General features: G+C 37.7%; 1 protein-coding gene across 2 annotated transcripts in view; it reads right to left on the bottom strand.

Moving 5' to 3' along the window:
• The window catches only part of rgs3a (regulator of G protein signaling 3a), a 113,007-nt gene that overhangs the window by 71,904 nt on the left and 18,603 nt on the right, over positions 1-22,500 (bottom strand). For both annotated transcript variants that reach the window (XM_056458863.1, XM_056458864.1), the window contains exon 2: positions 8,510-9,361. In XM_056458863.1, the coding sequence (XP_056314838.1) occupies positions 8,510-9,361 (852 nt within the window). The remainder of the gene's footprint in view (positions 1-8,509; positions 9,362-22,500) is intronic.

The following is a 22,500-nucleotide window of genomic DNA, read 5'->3' as shown; positions in this document are numbered from 1 at the left end:
ACAACCAACCTACCAACCAACCAACCAACCAACCAACCAACCAACCAACCAACCTACCAACCAACCAACCAACCAACCAACCAACCAACCAACCAACCAACCAACCAACCTACCAACCAACCAACCAACCAACCAAATCAAACAACCAAACAAACAAAATCAACCAATCAATGAATCAAATCTCTGACCAATTATTAATTTTAAAACAGCATGGTATGATTTAAAACTGCATGCTATTATAATAACGTGCAAGTTACACAGTCATTGCTCTGTGTTTCTAAAGGCGAGGACCAAATAAAGTGTGTTAGTTTTTCTACTTTAAAATGTCATGTTTAATTGAATGTGTTGCCTGTCATTCCTTCAGTGCACATTTGAATACGTCTGTGAAAACATCTGCCGTTCCTTCAGCGCACACACTCAGAGTTATCATCTATGTCAGCAGCCCTGCACAAATCCTTCGTGTTGTTTTGATAGAATCACTCAGTGTGGATGAAAACTTGACATTTTTGCACACACAAATTAGCCACAGCTAAACAACAACATTGAATTCTCATTGAGATGCTATACTGTGATGAACTGTGAGCACAATCTGTCGTATAACTCTGATTTACATTCAGCCATCAGCACAGCTAACTCAATGCTGCCTTTCTCATCTCACACTAATGCTTGAAAATAAGTCTCTGATCACGGTTTTATTACAGCAGCAAATCAGTGGACAAATGAAAACACAACAACAGCGCCCTCTGTTGGTCAAGAAAAGAACTGCATGACTGAAAATATGCACTGTGGATTTTGTTAAATGATTTTCTTGATTGCTAAACGGGAAAATTCATCCAAAATTAACATATTGCTCTTTAGGTAACACTTTAGATTAAGTAACAAATCACACCATCTACTACAAGCTTATTACCTGTCTATTATTAAGATATTAAATTAGCTATTAGCACTTATTAAGTATGATATACATCTCTAATCCTACCCAATAACTTAACTCAACCAATACCTTATTCACTATTAATAAGCAGCTAATTAGTTGTTTGTTGAGCTAAGGGTCTTAGTTAATGATCTGTTAAAAGAGTTTATTGTACATATTTAAAAAACAATGTGTGACTTGACTTATCTTTGTGATTTATACACGCATTGGTGACTTATTCCTTCAGATGAACCTTGAAGAAGATTTTATTTTTGCTGAAATTGTGGTTGCTTATAATGCTTATGATGCAACACATATGAAAAAACCCTTCAGTGATAGCTCTTAATAAAGTTTCAGTAGTGTATGAAGATGCTGATCGATAGTTGATTGTTTGTTTGTGCAATTGTTTGATTGTATGTTGTTTGTTTGCTTATTTTTTGTTTGATGGTTTGTTGTTTGTTTGAAGGTTTGATTATTTGTTTGTTGTTTATTTGATTGTTTGGTTGTTTGTTATTTTGTTCGATGGTTTGTTTGCTTTGTTTGTTTTATTGTTTGATTGTTGGTTTGTTGTTTGTTTGATTGTTTTTTGTTTGACGTTTTGTTGTTTGTTTGATTGTTTGTTTCATGGCTTTGTTGTTTGTTTTCTGTTTGATGTTTGTTGTTTGTTTTATGGATTGTTTGATTGTTTGTTTGTTGGTTTTGTTTGATTTTTTGTTTGTTGGTTTTGTTTGATTGTTTGCTTGATTGCTTGTTTGTTTGTTTTTTGTTTGCTTTAGGGTTTGTTGTTTAATTGTTTGTTGAGTGTTGGTTTGTTATTTGTTTAAGAGCTTGTTTGATGGTCTTGTTTGTTTGATGGTTTGTTTGTCTGTCTGTCTGTCTGTCTGTCTGTCTGTCTGTCTGTCTGTCTGTCTGTCTGTCTGTCTGTCTGTTTGTTTGTTTTGTTTAATGGGTTTTTGCTTGATGGGTTGTTGGTATTGTTTGATTGTTGTTTGTTTGATGGCTTGTTTGTTTGTTTTTTGTTTGATGGTTTGTTGTTTGATTGTTTGTTGAGTGTTGGTTTGTTATTTGTTTGAGTGCTTGTTTGATGGTCTTGTTTGTTTGTTTAGTTTAATGGTTTGTTGTTTGTTTGTTTGTTTGTTTGTTTGTTTGTTTGTTTGTTTGTTTGTTTGTTTGTTTGTTTGTTTGTTTGTTTAACAGGAATGATGTAAATAGCAGTGTAACTGGTGCCTTTACAATATGCGAAATATTTAAGTGTGAGAAGACAATTTCAACACCATCTGTCCTTTATAGTCATCTGTGTCCTGCTGGGAGTGTGAAATATATATTTGGTTCTCGCTTTTAAAACAGCTGGGTATGCAGACGCATCTATCATGTGTCACAGCCCGTTTTATCCACATCCAGTACTGCTGCTTGTCTAGATTGTCACTATACAGACACCAACAGAGCCTGTTTTACTGTGTGTATTTGAAGATGTCACTACTGCAAGTAAATCACATTTTAAAGATTTTAATTTGATTTTATTTTCCTCCTCAAGCATTTGACCTTTTTTCCTGACCCACATGTGAAGTTATCTAATACTAGATAAGATTAGTTAATTTGCATTGCCTTAAATACTGTCAGTAAAACAGTCAAATCTGGGAATAAATCAGTGTATTTTTATTGATTTATATATATATATATATGTATATATATATATATAGGCTTTCATGATATTTGGTTTCCTACGGAAGGTCACAATCTACACATATGCTAAGAAATGCTAAATACAAGCTGAATGTTTTTTGTTCATTGTTATGTTTTTTAAATTTTTTATGTCCCTAAAATCTCCACACAAGACTGCTGAAATAGAGAGAAAAAGCTGTTTTTTTTATTGATTTATTTATTTTAATTATTAATATAAAAATAATAATAAATATTATTATTACTAATAAAATATTATAAATATTTCTTTCATTATCTTTTTAATAAACAAATTTAGTATTTTCTTTCTTATTTGTGTATGTATTTCTCACATTTGAATTGTGTTTTGTGTGTGTATTTGTGTTATTTAATCAAGTCATGTCAATAAACCTCATTCAAAATTGAATTGAATTGAATTGAACTAACTTGAACTGAATTGAATACCACTGATCTGAACTAAACTGAATTGAATTACTGAGTCAACGCGGTGGCACAGTGGGTAGCACGTTCGCCTCACAGCAAGAAGGTTTCTGGTTCGAGCCCTGGCTGGGTCAGTTGACGTTTCTGTGTGGAGTTTGCATGTTCTCCCCATGTTGGCGTGGGTTACCTCCAGGTGTTCCGGTTTCCCCCACAAGTCCAAAGACATGCACTAAAGGGGAATTGGGTATACTAAAATTGACCGTAGCGTATGTGTGTGGATCAGTGTGTGTGGAAGTTTCCCAGCCTTGGGTTGCAGCTGGAAGGGCATCTGCAGCGTAAAACATATGGTGGATAAGTTGGTGGTTCATTCCGCTGTGGCGACCCCGGAATTAATAAAGGGACTAAGCTGAAAAGAAAATTAATGTATGAATGAATGAATATAACTGAACTAAATTGACTTGAATTTAACTAAATTGAATTTAACTGAATTGAATTGAACTAACTTGAACTGAATTCAACTTAACTGAATACCGCTAATCTGAACTGAACTAAATTGAATTGAATTTAACTAAATTGAATTGAATTGAATTGAATTGAATTGAACTGGAATAAATTGAATTGAACCGATCTGAACTATATTTAATTTAAATAAACTGAACTGAACTAAATTGAATTGAATTAAATTGAATTGAACTGAACTAAATTGAATTGAACTGAACTGAATCGAACTTAATTGAATACCACTGATCTGAACTGAACTAAACTGAATTTAACTGAACTAAATTCAATTGAATTGAACCGATCTGAACTATATTTAATTGAATTAAACTGAACTGAACTAAATTGAATTGAATTAAATTGAATTGAACTGAACTAAATTGAATTGAACTGAACTGAATTGAAAAATTGACTTATGAACTGAACTAAATTGAACTTAATTGAATACCACTATTGAATACCACTGATCTGAACTGAACTAAACTGAATTGAACTGAACTAAATTGAATTGAACTGAACTGAATTGAACTTAATTGAATACCACTGATCTGAACTGAACTAAACTGAATTGAACTGAACTAAATTGAATTGAACTGAACTGAATTGAACTTAATTGAATACCACTGATCTGAACTGAACTAAACTGAATTGAACTGAAATAAATTGAATTGGACTAAATTGAGCTGATCTGAACTATATTTAATCGAATTAAACTGAACTGAACTAAATTGAATTGATTTAAATTAAATTGAACTGAATTGAATACCATTGATAAGAACTGAACTGAACTGAACTAAATTGAAGGGAGTTGAATTGAACTGAATTGAACTGAACTAAATTGAATTTAATTGAACTAAACTGAATTGAATTGAATTGAACTGAACCTAACTGAATTGAATACAACTAAACTGAATATAATAAAACTAAATTAAACAGAACTGAATTTAATTTAACTGAACTGAATACAGGGGCAGCACAGTGGCGCAGTGGGTAGCACAATCGCCTCACAGCAAGAAGGTCATTGATTCAATGCCATTGATGGCATTTCTGTGTAGAGTTTGCAGGTTCTCCCGTGCTGCCGTGGGTTTCCTCTAGGGGCTCAGGTTTCCACCACAGTCCAAACACATGTGATGTACAGTAGGTGAATTGGGTAAGCTAAATTGTCCGAAGTGTATAAGTGTGTATGGATGTTTCCCAGTGATGGCTTACAGCTGGAAGGGCATCCGCTGTATAAAACATAAGCTGTATAAGTTGGCGGTTGATTCCACTGTGGCAACTCCACATTAATAAAGGGACTAAGCCGAAAAGAAATTGAATGAATGAATTAATTAATTAATTAAATACAACTGAACTTAAGTGAATTGAACTGATTTGAATTATGAAATATACAAAGGAGAAGGCAGATCATTAAGGACTACATATTTTTCTTAATGATATAAATTTTAAAGGTAATTTTATTTATCAATAATGTCATTACGCCAACAGCCAATCACTGCATTGCTGATCTGATTCACAAACTTGTTTAAAGAACCAAATTAGCCAGAGCTCACATACTGTACCATGATTAAAAGACTAGTCGTTATTCCCATCACTGCAAATCTGACAAAAACACTAAGTGTTTTGTTGCCGTGTGTAGACTTTCACACAGCCAAACACACAACGTAAACCTCACAAAACATCCCATTAGCGAGCGCTGTTTACTCTTCCGTCTTTTTTCACCCGGCAATCTCACATTTCCCATGACAATAGATGGAAGATACGGTTTATGGCTGCTTTTCTTTTGACAGGATCTCCTCTGGTCCCACATGTCAAATATCTCCCTGCTCAAATCCTCGTGGATTTGAGTCTCCGGTCAAAACACACTGTCAGAGACTCATCAGCGGCTCTCTGGAGGAAAACACTGGATCCAGAAAACACTCGGAAACAATTACTGCAAGCGTGAAAGAGCAGGTGAATCGTTCTACTGGCCAAGTACAGGGTTTCAGCAGATCTCATAATGTCAAATTTAAGACTTTTTAAGACCATTAAGTAATCAATTTAAGACCTATATACAATATCAAAAACACACATACACATATAGAAAATGCATAATCACTACATTAGTGGTGAAATAAATGTATTCTAATTGAACAGTACTGAAGACAGGTTAGATGCACCATTGAACTACAGCAGGCATGTCCAAGCTCGGTCCTGGAGGGCCGGTGTCCTGCAAAGTTTAGTTCCAACCCCAATCAGACACACCTGGGCTAGCTAATCAAGCACTTACTAGGCTTTCTAGAAACATCCGTGCAGGTGTGTTGAGGCAAGTTGGAGCTAAAATCTGCAGGACACCGGCCCTCCAGGACCGAGTTTGGACACCCCTGAACTACAGGGAAAAATAAACAGCAAACATCTTAAGGCTGGTTTATACTTTCATCTGGCACCACATCGCGCACCTCACGAAATGGACGAGGCTTTGATACTTGACGCGTTCGCCATTGAGATATTCTTTATAACGAAAGTAGCCACAACAACCTGGAGCTCAACACGCTCAAAACAGTGGAGATGATAGTGGACTTCAGGAGAAACCCCCCTGCTCTCCCCCCACTGAGCATCATGGACAGCATTGTGGCAGCAGTGGAGTCATTCAGGTTCCTGGGCACCACCATCTCTCAGGACCTGAAGTGGGACACTCACATTGACTCCATTGTCACAAAAGCTCAACAGAGGCTGTACTTTCTTCGTCAGCTGAGGAAGTTTAACCTCCCAAAGGAGCTGCTGAAACAGTTCTACACCTCCATCATTGAATCAGTCATCTGCACATCAATAACTGTCTGGTTTAGCTCAGCTACTAAGTACGACCTCCAAAGACTACGTCGAATAGTTCGGACTGCTGAGCGAATCACTGGTACAACCCTTCCTACTCCCCAAGAACTGTACTTATCCAGAGCGAGCAGAAGGGCTGCCAAAATCACTCTGGACCCCTCACACCCAGCACACTGCCTCTTTGAACTTTTACCTTCTGGTGGACGCTACAGAGCACTGCGCACCAGAACAGCCCGACACAGAAACAGTTTCTTCCCTCAGGCAATCCATCTCATGAACACTTGATGATAATAATTGCGAAACCAACATCACTACTTGCTATACACTTTTATACACACATACACTTATTTAACAACACACTTTACATGCCAATTTGCACATAACAGCAGCACATATAACGTTGTATATAGTAATAAACATGTACATACACTTGTCAATCTGTATATTTGCACTCACTATTTACTTCTATTTTTTTTTAAATATATTTATTATCTGTTTTTTGTCCTGTCTCTGTAATCCTGTTGCACTGTAGAAGCTCTGTCACCAAAACAAATTCCTCATATGTGTGAACATACCTGGCAATAAAGCTCTTTCTGATTCTGATTCTGATTCTGAAATGGGCCAGTCAAAAGAAACCCACAGAAAAATCAGACAGATAAACAGAGAAGTAGAACGTTTTCATTGAAGATTATAACTAATTCTTTTTATAAATTATTATAATGATTATGAGGATTTTTATAACCATTCAATATTATTCACTGTCATCATGGCAAACAGAAAGGAAATCAGTTATTAGAAATGAGTTATTAAAAGTATTATGTTCAGAAATGTGTTTAAAAATCTTCTCTAAGTTCAACTAATAGGGCTAATAATTCTGATCTTGTTGTTGTTTGTCATCTTGTGCTTGCCTTATATCATGAAATACATAATCGTTAGCTTATTGCTTTCTAAAACAGCATGATTTTGTTTCTCTTTTCGATATCCTGAGTAAATATCCAGCAATACTCCAGATTAATCAATGTCCATAAATACAGTGGAAGTGCAGGTGAACGTCATCTTCTCCCGGGAAGGCATTCATTTAGACACATTTTCTGCGAACACATGTGCAGACAGACACAGCATCATGCGCTCATTCGGGATATTTATAGTCTCATTATGCAGCAGACGCGGGCCACAGAAACCGCTGTGGCAGAGAGAGACGGCTGAGAGTTGACTGTCATCTCCGCAGCGCTCAATTCGTGGCTTTTGTTTCACATTTTTATAAGGAAGCTGCAGAAGTAGTATCGAAGACTGTTAAAAAATAGTTTTTGTCTTTGTTACTAGAGCAAATATCTAAAGAAAAGAATGTTTTCAGAAATAATAAGTCAAAATTAAGTGAGTTTTGAGATGTAAACATGATGTAAAATATGTAAACACAGTGTAAAGTAAGTTTCTGATGTCTCTAGAGCAGGGGTGCTTCAACACACTCACCTGTAGGTTTCAAACAAGACTGAAGGACTCAATTAGTTTGATTAGGCGTGTTTAATTAAGGTTAAAGCTAAACTGTGCAGAGATGCAGCTCTCAAGCAACTGAGTTTGCAGATGTGCCCTAGAGTATGTGTGTGTGTGTGCGTGCGTGCGTGCGTGCGTGTGCGTGTGCTTGCGTGCGTGTGCGTGCGTGTGCTTGCGTGCGTGTGCGTGCGTGCGTGCGCATGCATGCGTGCGCATGCGTGCGTGCGTGCGTGCGTGCGTGTGCGTGCGTGCGTGCGTGCGTGCGTGCGTGCGTGCGTGCGTGCGTGCGTGTGCGTGCGTGCGTGCGTGCGCGTGCGTGTGCGTGCGTGTGTGTGTGTGCGTGTGTGTGTGAGTGAGTGGAGTTTCAGCAAATAACACACATAATGTTCTATAACTCTTTGAAACTGACCCTTTTAAGCTTTGATCCTAATTGTGGCGTTTTGGTATATTTCGCTTTAAATTCAAATGAGATTTTCTGCCTATGTGTCAGCACCTAATTAACCTAGTTAAGCCTTTAAATGTCACTTAATACTAGTATCTTGAAAAATATCTAGTCAAATATTCTCTGTCATCATTGCAAAGATGAAAGAAATCAGTTATTAGAAATGAGTTATGTTTAGAAATGTGTTAATAAAAACAGAAATTGGGGGGGGGGGGGATATATGCTGTGGGGTTTCACCTGTAAATGTAAGAAGGACTCACCTTTCTCCCAGAGAACAGCATACACAGCTGATGCATGGACCCTCCATTCTTGGTCAGCTCTTTCTTCAGGGTTTTTGGAGACGGAAGCGTCCAGCCTCCTTTATGCGCTCCTGACACCTCCATACAGTTGATCGCATTATCAGAAGTAAAGCATGTTGTTCGCGGGTCCTGAAGAAGACTGCCTTCGCTGTGTGTGCGTCTGCGCAGCGAATTCTGCACGCTTAACCCACCCGGATGCTTTTCGCAAGAACCCGCCTCCACCATGCTCCTCCGTTTACTATCACTGCGCTCTAAATAGTTATCATCACTATCCTCCTCCTCTTCTTCTTCCTCATCATCTTCATCCTCATCATACTCTTCATCGGTTCCAGGAGTGGAGAGAGCGTCAGCGCTGTAGGATCGATCTAAGCGCAGTTCTGGGATGATAAACGACGAGGATGATGATGGAGCGTTGGTGTCTGCCACCTCCGAAGCGTTATCTTCATCAATGATCACCTGCTTGTCATCGCGATCTTCGCAGTCTTTTGTTTGTGCATGCAAAAAGTCAGATTCTTCTGTGATTCTTGTGGTTTCCTTCTCTTTGCATTCATCCTCCCTCCATATTTCGTTCATGCTGCTCTCTGTGCTTCTGCCGTCGTCTCCTTCGGTGGAAGGTGGAGGTGTTGGAGGCACCGGGTGGCAGGTTTCCTCCAGAGACGTGCACAGCTCCTCTAGCAGGGTCAGACTTCTGGATTGAGGGCTGCTTGCTGTGGTGGCCGAAGCGTCCGAGAGGCTGCCCAGGGAATGGTCGTCTTCAGAGGTCATCCTCCGGCCCCTGAGGTCACATGGCTCATCCTGCTTGGGTTCGAGCATCTGATGATAGAAGAGCAGAACGTTGCATATTGTAGTCAGTCAATGCACACACATTAAACTAATGCATATCGTGGTAAACACATCAGTTCACTTAGGCCCTGTTTACATTAATACGTTTTAGTTTTAAAAACAGCGTGTTAGAATCAAGATCTCCATCCACACTACACCACTGAAAACGCACATCACATGACCATACATTCACTCTGGCATCCGCTGCAGGGTATGCGAAGGTCTAAGCTCCAGGCAGTCAGCGGGTGCTTTGAGCACAGCTCCCCGGGTGAGAGCAGCGCAGGTCGGACAGTTCATCAAGGATTTTCCACTGGATTTCATCTCACTATAGTTGATTAATGTGATATTTAATTCATCTTGTCTCTATCAAATAGTCTTTTGAATCAAAGTTATCACTTGTTCTCAGGTAATGTGTTTTGGCTGAGCGCAAAGATAAGTTAATATATTAATAGATGTAACCGCGTACACTGATTCTGCACATTTGACTGATTGCTTGCCTTGATTTCCTATTTCAAGAGTTCACACTTAGCTGATGATTGGTAATAAGCTAGTTTGGCATCCTAAGCTTATGAGATCCTCGAGCCCGGGGCTCCCTTTCGTTTGCAGGGCAAGAGGGGAGTTTGAGCTCAGGTAGATCTCGAGAACCCCCCCTCCCCCTCCTGCTGCTTAAGGATTGCTAAGGTGGTGTGTTGCTAGAGGAATTTGAATATGGTGCTGATTTGGTTTAGTCAATTTACTTAGGTCTCATGTTTTTGGACGGTGGGAGGAAACCGGAGGACCCGGGTCAATCATAATCACGTGATCCTCTCGAAATTAGTTTATAAATAAACTTCACAATGTATAAACTTATTGAACAATATACTTTTATAATGGCCATTATTGTTTATTAAAACTGATATTTAGCAAAAGATATAGTGTATGTTTCCAATTTTTCGAAGAAAATGAAAGGAGGCAGTAATGTTATCGGCTCCGTTTTGTTATAAATATGCATACAGTGAAGATGACGCTCATATAAATATGCAGCTACACGACGCCTCAACATTTTTAGTGTGTGTTAAGTTAATATCAAAATGAAAATAGGTATTTCTTTATATCATGTTTTAATTTTGTTAAGATAGTAAAACCAGGGTGATGCGAATGACGTTATAAAGTACACTGTTTTTACCCGACGTGTCCTCGGGAGTTTGTTTTCCATTTCAAACTTGCAAAGGCTGAACTTAAGGAAAGGGTGCGAGACTGAACTTTGTGCACTTAATATTGAGGAAAAAGCCCCAATCAGCCTCCATTTTCAGATGTCTTCGTTTTCCCCATCCACACTGACACGGAGCAGCAGTGTTTTAAAACCAAAACAGCCTTTCCAACGTTTTCAAAAAGCTCAGTTTAACCTCCTAGGGCTTGAGTGTCCATATACGTGGACAGCACATTTTAGCTCTTAAGTGGCTATTTAAAATACTTTGAATGTTTTATATTTTGTTACAGACATACAGAGTCATCCTGCAACTGTTTTGCAGCATATGAAAAGTACCAAACACTATTTTTAACTGTCCAAAATAGGGAAAAAAATTGTTTTTCCTCTCTAATAGTCAAAACATGTTAAAAAATCTTTAAAAAAAATTTAGGATTCTTTCATAATCCTCTTTTTTTATATTTGCAATTTTTTGCATTTCTGTAATGAAAATTATGGAATAAATAATTATGTTATTAAAAATGCTGACTTGCCTGATTTTATAGTAAATAGTTTTTTATAAACATTTTATTGTTTTTTACCACATTTATGTTATTAAAAATTATGTTAAGTAACAAAACGTAAAACAAACTAAGAGAGCAAATGTATATGTTATATATGCATTAAAAAAAAGTCAGGAAAAAGTGTTTTATGTAAATTCGGACCACAAGTCCACATATATGGCAAAGCAAGTTTATTTATAAAGCATATTTCAACATGGCAATTTAAAGTGCTTTACATAAACAGGAATAAAAGACACAAGAGAATAAAAACAGATAATAAAAATGATAAAAAAACAGATAAAAATGTGTTAAAACAGGTTATAAAAGAATGAAAAAGAAGAGAAAAACATAAGTGCGATCTGTCGGACGTAGCATAGTGCTCATACAATAAAGGCACAGCTAAACAGATGTGTGTTCAGTCTTGATTTGAATGTGCCTAATGTTGGAGCACATCTGATCATTTCTGGAAGCTGATTCCAGCAGTGAGGGGCGTAGTAGCTGAAAGCCGATTCACCCTGCTTTGACTGAACTCTCGGAATATGGACATCATTTTTCTCTAAAGTACATCATGTCAGAAGATGACACTTCGGTTTTATTCTAATTAGGTTCCAATAAGCCCAAATAGCAAAGAGAAATAAAAAATGCATGTGAAAAAACACCTTGGGCCTTAAGAGTTTATGATCACAAACTGTGAACTGTGGGTACTTGCGATCCATATATTCCACCTGCACCCGCTTTTCAGTCATTTATAACCCTCATGTGTCAGATATACAATTCGGCGATGTTTGCATCTACTTTGTAGATATTCCTTAATGTCATTAGAGTCATTAGAGACAGCGTTATAAGTGTCTACTTTTTTATATTTAGTGTCATTTTATCAGCATTTTACTCTTCCAATTGTGTTGAAATAGCAGCAGGCTGACCAGTGGCTCACTAAATGCATTTGACATCATACACTACGGCCCCAAAATCCAAAATAAATGTGGGTTTTTTACAACAACGTAAATCTTCTATTGGGTTTTTACTTCATCATTTATTAAGAGAGATTATTTATGTTATATAGTAAGCCACAAAGTCTTGATACCTGGGGTACCCTTTTACAAAAATCCTGCTTGTGACAACATCCTGCAGCCAACATTAAATGACCTCCATATGAGCTATAAACATCCATCCCAAATGGGTTCGTCAATGGGTTCCACATGCTCCACACCTGCATTAGCCAATCGAGTAGGGCTAATATAGTTGCCAAGTACACAACACATAAGACACATACTGAGATTCATATTGGATAAATCAGGTGGCACCTAAATGGAATCCATAGGAAAAACCATTTGAAACTAATATTTAAAGCCCATATGTGGTCCTATTCTGTTCTATAACGTCTTCTATAATTCATAGGATATAATAATATATAACATATATAACATTCTAGGATACTTTCTAAGTGCAATGTCCAGTGAGTGGCGCTAAAAGCATGATTAGTGTAACACAAAACAGATCAACATTAAAGTGGCTGCTTTTTATGATGCTGGTTGATGTATGAATGCACTGCAGCAGGAAATTAAATCTTTGGGGAGTGGTGGTGAAATGATAAAGTACAATAAATTGCATCCCACCTAAACTAAACCTAACCAATGATGTTGTTAAAAGGATAGAATTACCATGGCATGCATTTTATCTTGTTTTCACAAGTAGCCGTTATGTCTGGGATTCATACCGCAATGCACTAACCAGAAAATCCATTCACAACCAGGATACAGAACATGATGCAAACATGAAAGTGTGTAAGTTTACAAATCATGCACTATGGTAAAAGTATTTAGAGGTCCCACCACAGTATTGTGTGATAGTAAGTATTTAGTAACACAATTCACATTAATAACAAACTATTAACTAACACTCCTAGCTTAATAAACTACTAATTAGCTGTTTATTAATAGTTATTAAGGTAGAAGTTGGGTTTAGAATTAATGGTGAAGATTAAGATCATACTTTATAACTACTAATGAAAGTTTAATATCTTATTAATAGGCAGGTAATAAGCTAGTAGTTAATAGCATGAATTGTGGCCTAGATTAAAGTGTTAACATATTTATTAACTAATAATTTGACCTAAAATACTAAGTATAGGTCGCCCACTGAAGCTAAGCAGGTCTAAGCAGGTCAGTACCTGGATGGGAGACCACATGGGAAAGCTGGGTTGCTGCCGGAAGTGGTGTTAGTGAGGCCAGCAGGGTGCGCCCAACCTGCGGTCTCTGTGTATCCTAATGCCAACCCAGGTTCATTCTGAAAACGTAGTCCCGTGGATGTTTCTGGAGACCGCGAAATAGGTCCCGGGAGGTATGTATTTTTGCAGTTTTTGTTTTCGTGAATCCGCGAGAAGCCGCTGTGTACGCTTTTTTGCATCTCGAACGTATCGAGTGCCGTACGCGCCCGCACTGTTCTCGCACATACCCACCAGAGGTCGCTGTCGAACGATCGTCTGTCTGACTGACTGAATGATTGACTGGGTGACCGGCCAATCGGCTGACCCACCCTCCTCCTTCCCTAAACCCAACCAGTTTTATCGATTGACCCGCCCGCTTACTACAAAAACCGTCCAGAAAAAAAAAAGCCCTCGTCTGATTTTTACCATGTTTTGGGATTTTACCACATTCTCACGCTGTTATGAACTTGTTCACTTTATTTTTGGGATTCTGTTTCTGTCTGACCTGATTTCTGGAACCGCTCTTCCCCGGACTCGAACCTGGTCGTCATCTTGATCAGCTCCTCTCTGTGTCTCAAGTACCGGCGTACACGACGAGCTAACTGGACAACTGGTTGCGGCGGAAAAGCGCTCCACACGGAGGTAATCGGTCAGCCGGTAAGCGCGAAAAGGAACGGCATCCTACCGCCCCGCAGCGTTCGTTTGAAATGCAGCCATACGTACCTCCGGCTACATAATTCGCAGTCTTTCAGAATGAGCCAGGGTTGCCTAATGCCCCAGTATAGTGAGGGAGACTCTATACTTGCTTAGTGTGCGCCGTCTTTCGGATGAGACGTTAAACCGAGGTCCTGACTCCCTGTGGTCCTAAAAAATCCCAGGATGTTCTTCGAATAAGAGTAGGGGTTTAACCCCTGGCCAAATTTGCCCACTGGCCTCTGTCCATCATGGCCTCCTAACCATCCCCATATCATAATTGGCTTCATCACTCTCTCCTCTCCACCAATCAGCTGGTGTGTGGTGTGTGGTCTGGGGCAATATGGCTGCCGTCGCGTCATCCAGGTGGTGGTAGATGAGGAGATTCCCCTCAATGTGTAAAGCCCTTTGAGGGCCCAGAAAAGTGCTATATTAACGTAAGGAAGTACTATTATTATTATTATTATTATTTATTTTTTATTATTGTTATTATTATTATTATTATTTTATTTTTTATTATTTTATTATTATTATTATTATTATTATTATTATTATTATTATTATTATTATTATTATTATATAGAAATGCTGTAAAACATACAAGCTTATAATTTTGTTTTTCGCATTATTCCAGATTGATTCCTAAAACTTTCCTTCAAGTTTTTACACCAGTAGCTTCGTTAAACTAGCCATCTGCTAAAATATTGACAGTTTACTAACAGCTTGAACACTACTGAACCCATTCCTGTATAAAAATCACACTCTCGGTTAAGCTAGTGTATCTGTGTTGCCCTGTAAAGAATGATGAAAGTTTAACATCCACAACATCTAGTGCTTTCATCAAATTAAAGTAAATGAATTGTATCTGAAAGTGAGCACGTTGCCATGTCTCAGTCTTAAATACTGCAATGTGAATTCTGAAGGTTAAGCTTCTGTTTTGTTATTGAAATGGCAGCTTTTCTCTAATGAGTTATTTTCATAACCTTAATAACACCTCTTATTTAGCATTGACTATTTCCATGAGAAAAGAAAAGGATAAAGATAAACCACCCAAATGATTGTTAGCAATACACAACAAAGGGCCAATATCAACGTGTTTTCAGCAAGCATGGGAACGTTTAAAGATCCATAATTCAATTTTCTCAAGGCAAGAGACAAGGTTTCTACTAAATCAACAACTTGATTGGTCAAAAGGAAAGAGTTGTGCATCATTAGCATAACAATTACAAATAAATCACCTAATATGCTTGAAAAGTAAAACCCAGAGGAGGCACATTGAAAGAAAATAAGGGAGGGCCTAAACTAGAGCCCTGTGAGACACCACATGTGATTGGTGGTGTGGATTTAGAGTAATTAATAATAATAGACAGTACTTTCTTTAATAAATGTGTTAAACTGTGATATTAGACAATTACAAATGAACAGAATCAAGCTGAAACTCTTCAAAACATTATCCAAGATCCATTTTGATAGCTGCAGAAATGATAAACTTAAATAAATGGCACTTACTGCACATGGAATGACTCTTTTCTGTCATAAATAAGAGCTAGCATGTCTTCCTATGCAAACCTGGAGATAGGAAGTATATCCCATAAGTAAGTGAACGCAAACTAAATGTGAAAACTCACAGCGTGACATTGATCTATAGCAGGGGTCACCAATCTCGTTCCTGGAGGTCCGGTGCCCTGCAGGGTTTAGCTCCAACTTGCCTCAACACACCTGCCCGGGTGTTTCAAGTATCCCTAGTAAGACCATGATTAACTTGTTCAGGTGTGTTTGATAAGGGTTGGAGCTCAAATCTGCAGGACACCGCCCCTCCAGGAACAAGTTTGGTGATCCCTGATCAATAGGGACTAAAAATCAGCGGGGTGTTGGTCAAGCCGAAAGGCATCACCAGGTATTCAAAATATCCCTTGCAAGCATTAAATGCTTTCCCCCCCTCTTTAAAACAATACAAAGATAGCTAGTTCTGTTTTTTCTCTAACACAGTTCCAGCTCTGCTCCAGAAGGATGTCATGTTAAACTGAGAATATCATTTCTAACAAATCTACATGAAACAAATATGTTGAATACTCACTGCATCTCATTCCAGAATTGTAATATTAGACACGCTAATGTACCTCTGATAAATTACATCAACATCTACTGTTGTGAATTGGATATGCATAGTCTCCTTATCCGAACAGTAGTGGATATAAACTGTAAACTGTTTGGGGAAAATAATGACCAGAAGGGGGAGACATCACAGGCAGATACAAAAAACTAGTTTAGTATCTACTTCAGAGCTAAAAACTGCATCATAACATCAAAACAGCAGCATTAAAGAGATGAAAAATGAACATTTACTCACTATTTACTCTCCCTTAAGAGGCTCCAGACTTTTCAGTTTCTTTATTCTGTTGAACACAAAAGAAGATGTTTTGAAGAAAGCTGAAAACCTGTAACCTATGTTTTCAACATTCTTCAAAATATCTTCTGTTGTGTTCAGCAGAAGAAAGAAACTAATAAAGGTTTAAAACAAGTAAAGGGAGAGTATGAAGACAGAAATGATATTTTTTGGGGTGAACTATCCCTTAAAAATGTTCTAAACAATCTTAATTATGGAAAAAGGTCGTAGTTTATTGTTTATACAGCGGGGGGAATAAGTATTGAACACGTCATGCTTTTTTTACTGGGAATAATATTTATAAAGGAGCTGTTAAGACGGAATTGAAGCAGAAAAGCTCAAACAATATAAACATAAAAATAAATCAAATCAATCTGAAACATTTGCTATGTGTTAATGGAATAACGAAAGAAGAAAGTATTGAACTGTGTTTAATACTTTATATAAAAGGCTTCTTTAATGAAGGCATGCAGCTTAAAGACGCCTCTCATATGGAGAATGAAGTCACATGCATTGCTCAGTGGTGATTTTTTTCACAGACTTTAACAGTGTGTGAAAATCTTGATGGTTCTGTGGGTCTCGTCTATCAAATCTTTATTTTCTAAAGTTTATTTTTGTATTCTCTATTGATTTCGAGTCAGGTGATTGGCTGGGCCATTCTACAGCTTGATTTTCTTTCTCTGAAAGCATCTGAGAGTCTCCTCGGCTGTGTTTTGGATCATTGTCTTGCTGAAATGTCCACCCTGGTTTCATCTTCATCCTCCTGCTAATGTAGATGTTGGACCGAAGCAGCTGATATTCCTTTACACTGAGGAAGGGCAGACGGTTGCTGAAGAACTACTGAGAGATTTCAGCTGCTGTCTGGGCTTTCACTGCCTTTCCACACCTCCCTTTCTTCATGTGTTCAACACTTTTTCCCTGCATCATTTCATTTTATTAGACAGAACTTTATTTGTAAACTAATTAGATTTATTTTCTTTGCTGATATGGATTTCTTTGGTTGTTATCAAGTATGTAAAATGTATGTATGAATGTTTTCTGAGAAAAATGGTGACGTGTTCAATACTAATTTTCCCCGCTATAAATCAGGGATCAGTGTTGGGGAAAAATTATATAATCCAATCTTAACACTTTTTTTTATGCGTTACTTTAATGTGAAAGTATGTGTTAGGTTATTTTTTGTTTTGTTTTTAAAGAGTAAGATATGCTTAAAATTGTAATACTGAATATTTCCTTTTTATCAAGCATTGGCAGGGATGCACATTAAATTTGAGCTAATGTAAAAAAAAAAATCATACTGAAATCCATTTTGGATGAGTCTCTTTCACAAAACTAAACTCTAATCAACAGTCTCTCAAAAAGCAATCAATGCTGCTTATCACTTTAAAACGGGTAACCGCAGCTAATAAGAAATAAACCCCTCTGAGTGTTTTTCAGAGCGGTTTACTGCACCAGAAAACAAGCTCAGCTGATGCAGCCAAAAGCAGAAGTCATAAGATTTGATATAACCCCTGCTCACATGATGCACGGCATATTAGCTCTCTCTCCCATCCATAACTGGAGCTTCGCTAAGAATGAGCCTCTTATCTCGCCTGTGGTATTTTTAGGTTGTGTGAAAGGTTACTAGCGAACAGAGCGACACAGAGGAAATTAGGGCACAAGAACCCAAGACAGATTATTTTCCTTAAACTCTCGGTTTTGCTCGGTTATCCGTGACGGGATGGTTCAGCCAGAGTCCCACATGCATCGCTCGCTCATTGTGACGCATATGAAAAAAATAGAATAGTTGCGTAATGTGAGAGGGGGGGAAACTCTTTGAAGTGTTTGCAAAAAAGTGTAAAATAGAGCATTTTAGACATAAACTAGAGCTTTGTGAGATATAGAGAAGATTATACACAGGCGAGGGAATGTATACGTCAGCTCACTGTGTTTTGCAAAACCTCTGCAATAAAACTGCAAAAAGTTGCGTGTTGGTTACACTGTAAAAACAATTCTTATTTTTGTCTTGTTTCAATACCATTTAGATTTAGTTCAAATGTTTAAAACAATCTCGAAGTCAAGAAGCATTAATAAAAATATATAGTTTTGTTTTGAGAAATATTAAAGGGCACCTAGGTTAGCCCTTTTTTCAGATTTAATATAAGTCTTTTGTGTCTCCAGAAAGTGTGTGTAAAGTTTCAGCTCCCATTTCAACACCCATCCGATTTTTTCTTATACCTTTTATTAAATTCCTATTTATACATTTTTTCACTGGGTGGCGGTTTTGGTGTACTGCTTCTTTAAGGCTAGTCCTCCCCGCCCCACCGTTTCTACGTGCCTTTCTGCGTTCCCTTAATCTCCTCGCTTGGCAGCGTCAGACAACAGACAGACTTAAAGGAAGCAGATCTCACGTAGCGTTTGTGAGAAATACTACAGTATGAACTTTACCAATGAGTATTTATTGTGCAGTTGCATGGCAGGGTCACACAAAGTTCACGCGCGCACACACACACCGCAGCAGACACACACAGACACACACACAGACAGACAGAGCGCCCGTTTAGCTTTGCACTCGTTTTGCACACATATGTGACATGATACTGGTAATCTCCACTGCTGTATGGATATCTGTTATATTAATGTACAAAATAAACCTGATTTAACGTCCACAAACCGGGACTGAAGCGTCTTCCTTTATTATTGTTCTGACACGCGGCTGTGCTGATGAAGTAAAGCTAAGCTAAATCGCTGTAATTCATTACACACGTGCTCTGTTTTAAAACATTTTAAACATGTGAAACTCACTCTTGATCACGTTTGATGATGATTGATGAACCGAGTGAACTGAACAGACCTTTTATTTCCGGTTGCTTTGCGCTCGTACTCTCTTGTTGATATGATTATACACGTGACTACTGGGACATGTTAATGCGCACAGCTGTCAATCAATTCGGTGGGCGGGGGGACCGCACTCGCAAAGTTGGTCGCTCCAATTGCTCCACCGTTTTTTATGTTGCTAAATTGAAAAAAAGCACTGGGTGTGTTTATATCACCCCGGTCTATACACCATACATGCACATATGTCTGTCCAAACAGCTTGAAAAGTAGATTTGTTACCATAGGTGCCCTTTAAGTCAAAATTAAGTGAGTTTTTCTTTAAAACAAGCAGAATAAGAAGCCAATAAGAGAAGTACAATAAACTCACTTCAAATTGAAACAGTTATTTATTTAGTTATCACACTGGCAGATTATTATGCTTGTTTTTAGCTAAAAATCGGACTTAATTTTGACTTATTATTTCTGAAAACATAACCCTATTTTTTACTTGTCTAGAAAATGCTTCGTGATTTAAGAACGTTTAGATATTTGAACCCTAAACGAGACAAAAACTCATTTATTATAGTGTACTGACAAGCTAAAATAAGTCCAACCCCAAACGTTCAAATGAATTTGAGCAATGGTGCTCGGCTTTGCAAACAACACAAATTATTTAATCAATAAGTGCGCAGTATTACTTTATTCTAGATGCCTGTACAACCTTTTAGTGCCTCGCAGGAAATCATCTAATGCATTATTCATTCGAAGCACTAAGCTGTCCAACACGATGACTGGAAACATATTTGAAACTTTTTCTCCTCATCAAATGAGTCTGCAGAATGTGCAACAGAGTGCGGATTTGGCAACAACAACAACAACAAAACATTTTAAAGTAGAGGAACACAAATGTGCGAGGGTTGAGAGTTTGAGAATATAGACATTAACTATACAACAACTTGTTGTCACTGTGATGTGTTTTTAAATGTGTCAGGGGCACTGCACAGGTGCTTTTAGCTTTTTATAAGCTTTTTAGCATTTGTCATGTGTAACGTGCAACAAAACGTACCTAGAATGGTGTTTTTATATTTGCAAAAATGTAGAAACCACTAGAAATGTACGTCAAGACACATTTGAATACACTTTTGAGGTGAAATGAACATTACGGAGAAGTATGATGACAGCAAAAATGTTAAACCACAAAAAATGTACGTCAAGACACAATTAAGTACAATTTTGAGGTAAAATAAACATTATGGAAAAGTATGATGCCAGAAACTTTTGTTCCTTTTCACATTAATGATATTATAGGTGAATAATGATATTATTGATGAATAAAGGACTATTATCATACAGTTCTCTGGATAAACGCACCTGCTACATGAGTAAATGTAAATATAAACACGTCTCAGTATACATTTTGGAAAAACATTGAATATGTCAGTCCTGGTGTGTTTTGTTGCACATTTCAGATGAGAAATCCACTAGAGGGTGCTGTCTACATTTCTGAATCTGAAATAATTACTTAGGATGTGCTTTGTTGTGCATTTCAGATTGACAAAAATCTAGACAGCGCCCTCTAGTGGATTTGTCATGTGTAACGTGCAACAAAACGTACCCTGAACAATGTTTTTTATATTTGCGAAAATGTAGAAACCACTAGAAATGTACGTTAAGACACATTTGAATACAATTTTGAGGTAAAATGAACACTACAGAGCAGTATGATGACAGCAAAAATGTTAAACCACAAAAAATGTACGTCAAGACACAATTAAGTACAATTTTGAGGTAAAATGAACATTACGGAGAAGTATGATGCCAGAAACTTTTGTTCCTTTTCACACTATTGATATTATAAGGACAAATTAGTAACGAATAAAGGACTATTATCATACAGTTCTCTGGATAAACGCACCTGCTAAATGAGTAAATATAAACACGTCTCAGTATACATTTTGGAAAAACATTGAATATGTCAGTCCTGGTGTGTTTTGTTGCACATTTCAGATGAGAAATCCACTAGAGGGTGCTGTCTACATTTCTGAATGTGAAATATGTTACTTAGGATGTGTTTTGTTGTGCATTTCAGATTGACAAAAATCTAGACAGCGCCCTCTAGTGGATTTGTCATGTGTAACGTGCAACAAAACGTACCCTGAACAATGTTATTTATATTTGCGAAAGTGTAGAAACCCCACATATTTGACCGCAGTTTTTAGGTCAAATGAACATTGTGAAGCAGCATGACGCCAGTGACTTTTGTTCCTTTTCACACTAATGAAATTCATAAGGACATATTATTGACGAATAAAGGGTTATTTTCTTGCAGTTCTTTGCACAACACCAAATAATTACAACGAAACAACTTAACAGTTTGCTTCACCTATCTATCTTCATATGGTCAACTTGTATTGCATGGTCAGTATTCTTGTAGCTCACTTTGTACGGCTTCGAGTCGGGTGAAGCATACTTGTAAGTTGATGAAAGCAATGTAAAATCAAGGTAAAACTATGTGGTCACAGTGCACATTTCTCGAACTTTTGCTTCTAAAAACAATATTAATTGGGTTTAGGGAAGGGTTTAGGTCCTTTTTGAGATGACAAATCCACTAGAGGGCGCTGTAGACATTTTTTTAATGTACAACAAAACAGACCTAAGTAACGTAAAATCAGATTCGCAGAAATGTAAACAGCGCCCTCTAGTGGATCTCAAAGGTGACCTAAACCCTAGGTGGTTACTGAGGTGTTCTGAAGTGTGGCTAGGCAGTTGCTAAGGTGTTATTGGTTTGATGGTTTAAGATTAAAAGCTCTAAGAGAAGATAGTTGCAAATTTAGTCTCAGAAAACGAAGTAATAATAATAGTAACAAGTTTAAATAGGATTCAAGCCAGCCTAATTATAACAGTTATATTACTGTAGAGGAAGCTGAGAGATGAAAGGTCTGAACAGGCATACAGTTATTATCGGACACCTTCTGATATTTGTCTTACTCTCACTTCCGCAGCTCAAACGGCCCCTTGGGCACTACAGAGGTTGGATATGGGAAGGGTTAGAGATTGGGGCATTTCTTTTTAAAGAAAGCAATCTGGGAGCAAAAGTATTTTTAGATTCATGTGCTCGCAATGTGCACAGTCGCAAGCATCTCAGCTGAGTCAGGGTGAAACAAAGACGAGATGCTATCATGACCAACAAAACTGTGCTTCTGTTCTGTCACATTAATAAGAGCACTCTCATAGAGGGTGGTGCAGCAGGCTTCATAGATCACCACAGCGGATTGAACCGCCAACTTATCCAGCAAGTTTTTACGCAGCGAATGCCCTTCC

The sequence above is a fragment of the Danio aesculapii genome, chromosome 5 (assembly GCF_903798145.1).
Source record: "Danio aesculapii chromosome 5, fDanAes4.1, whole genome shotgun sequence".
Taxonomy (NCBI): Eukaryota; Metazoa; Chordata; class Actinopteri; order Cypriniformes; family Danionidae; genus Danio; species Danio aesculapii.
Note: the sequence above shows the minus strand (reverse complement) of the source record. Positions and strands in the feature narration are given on the sequence as shown.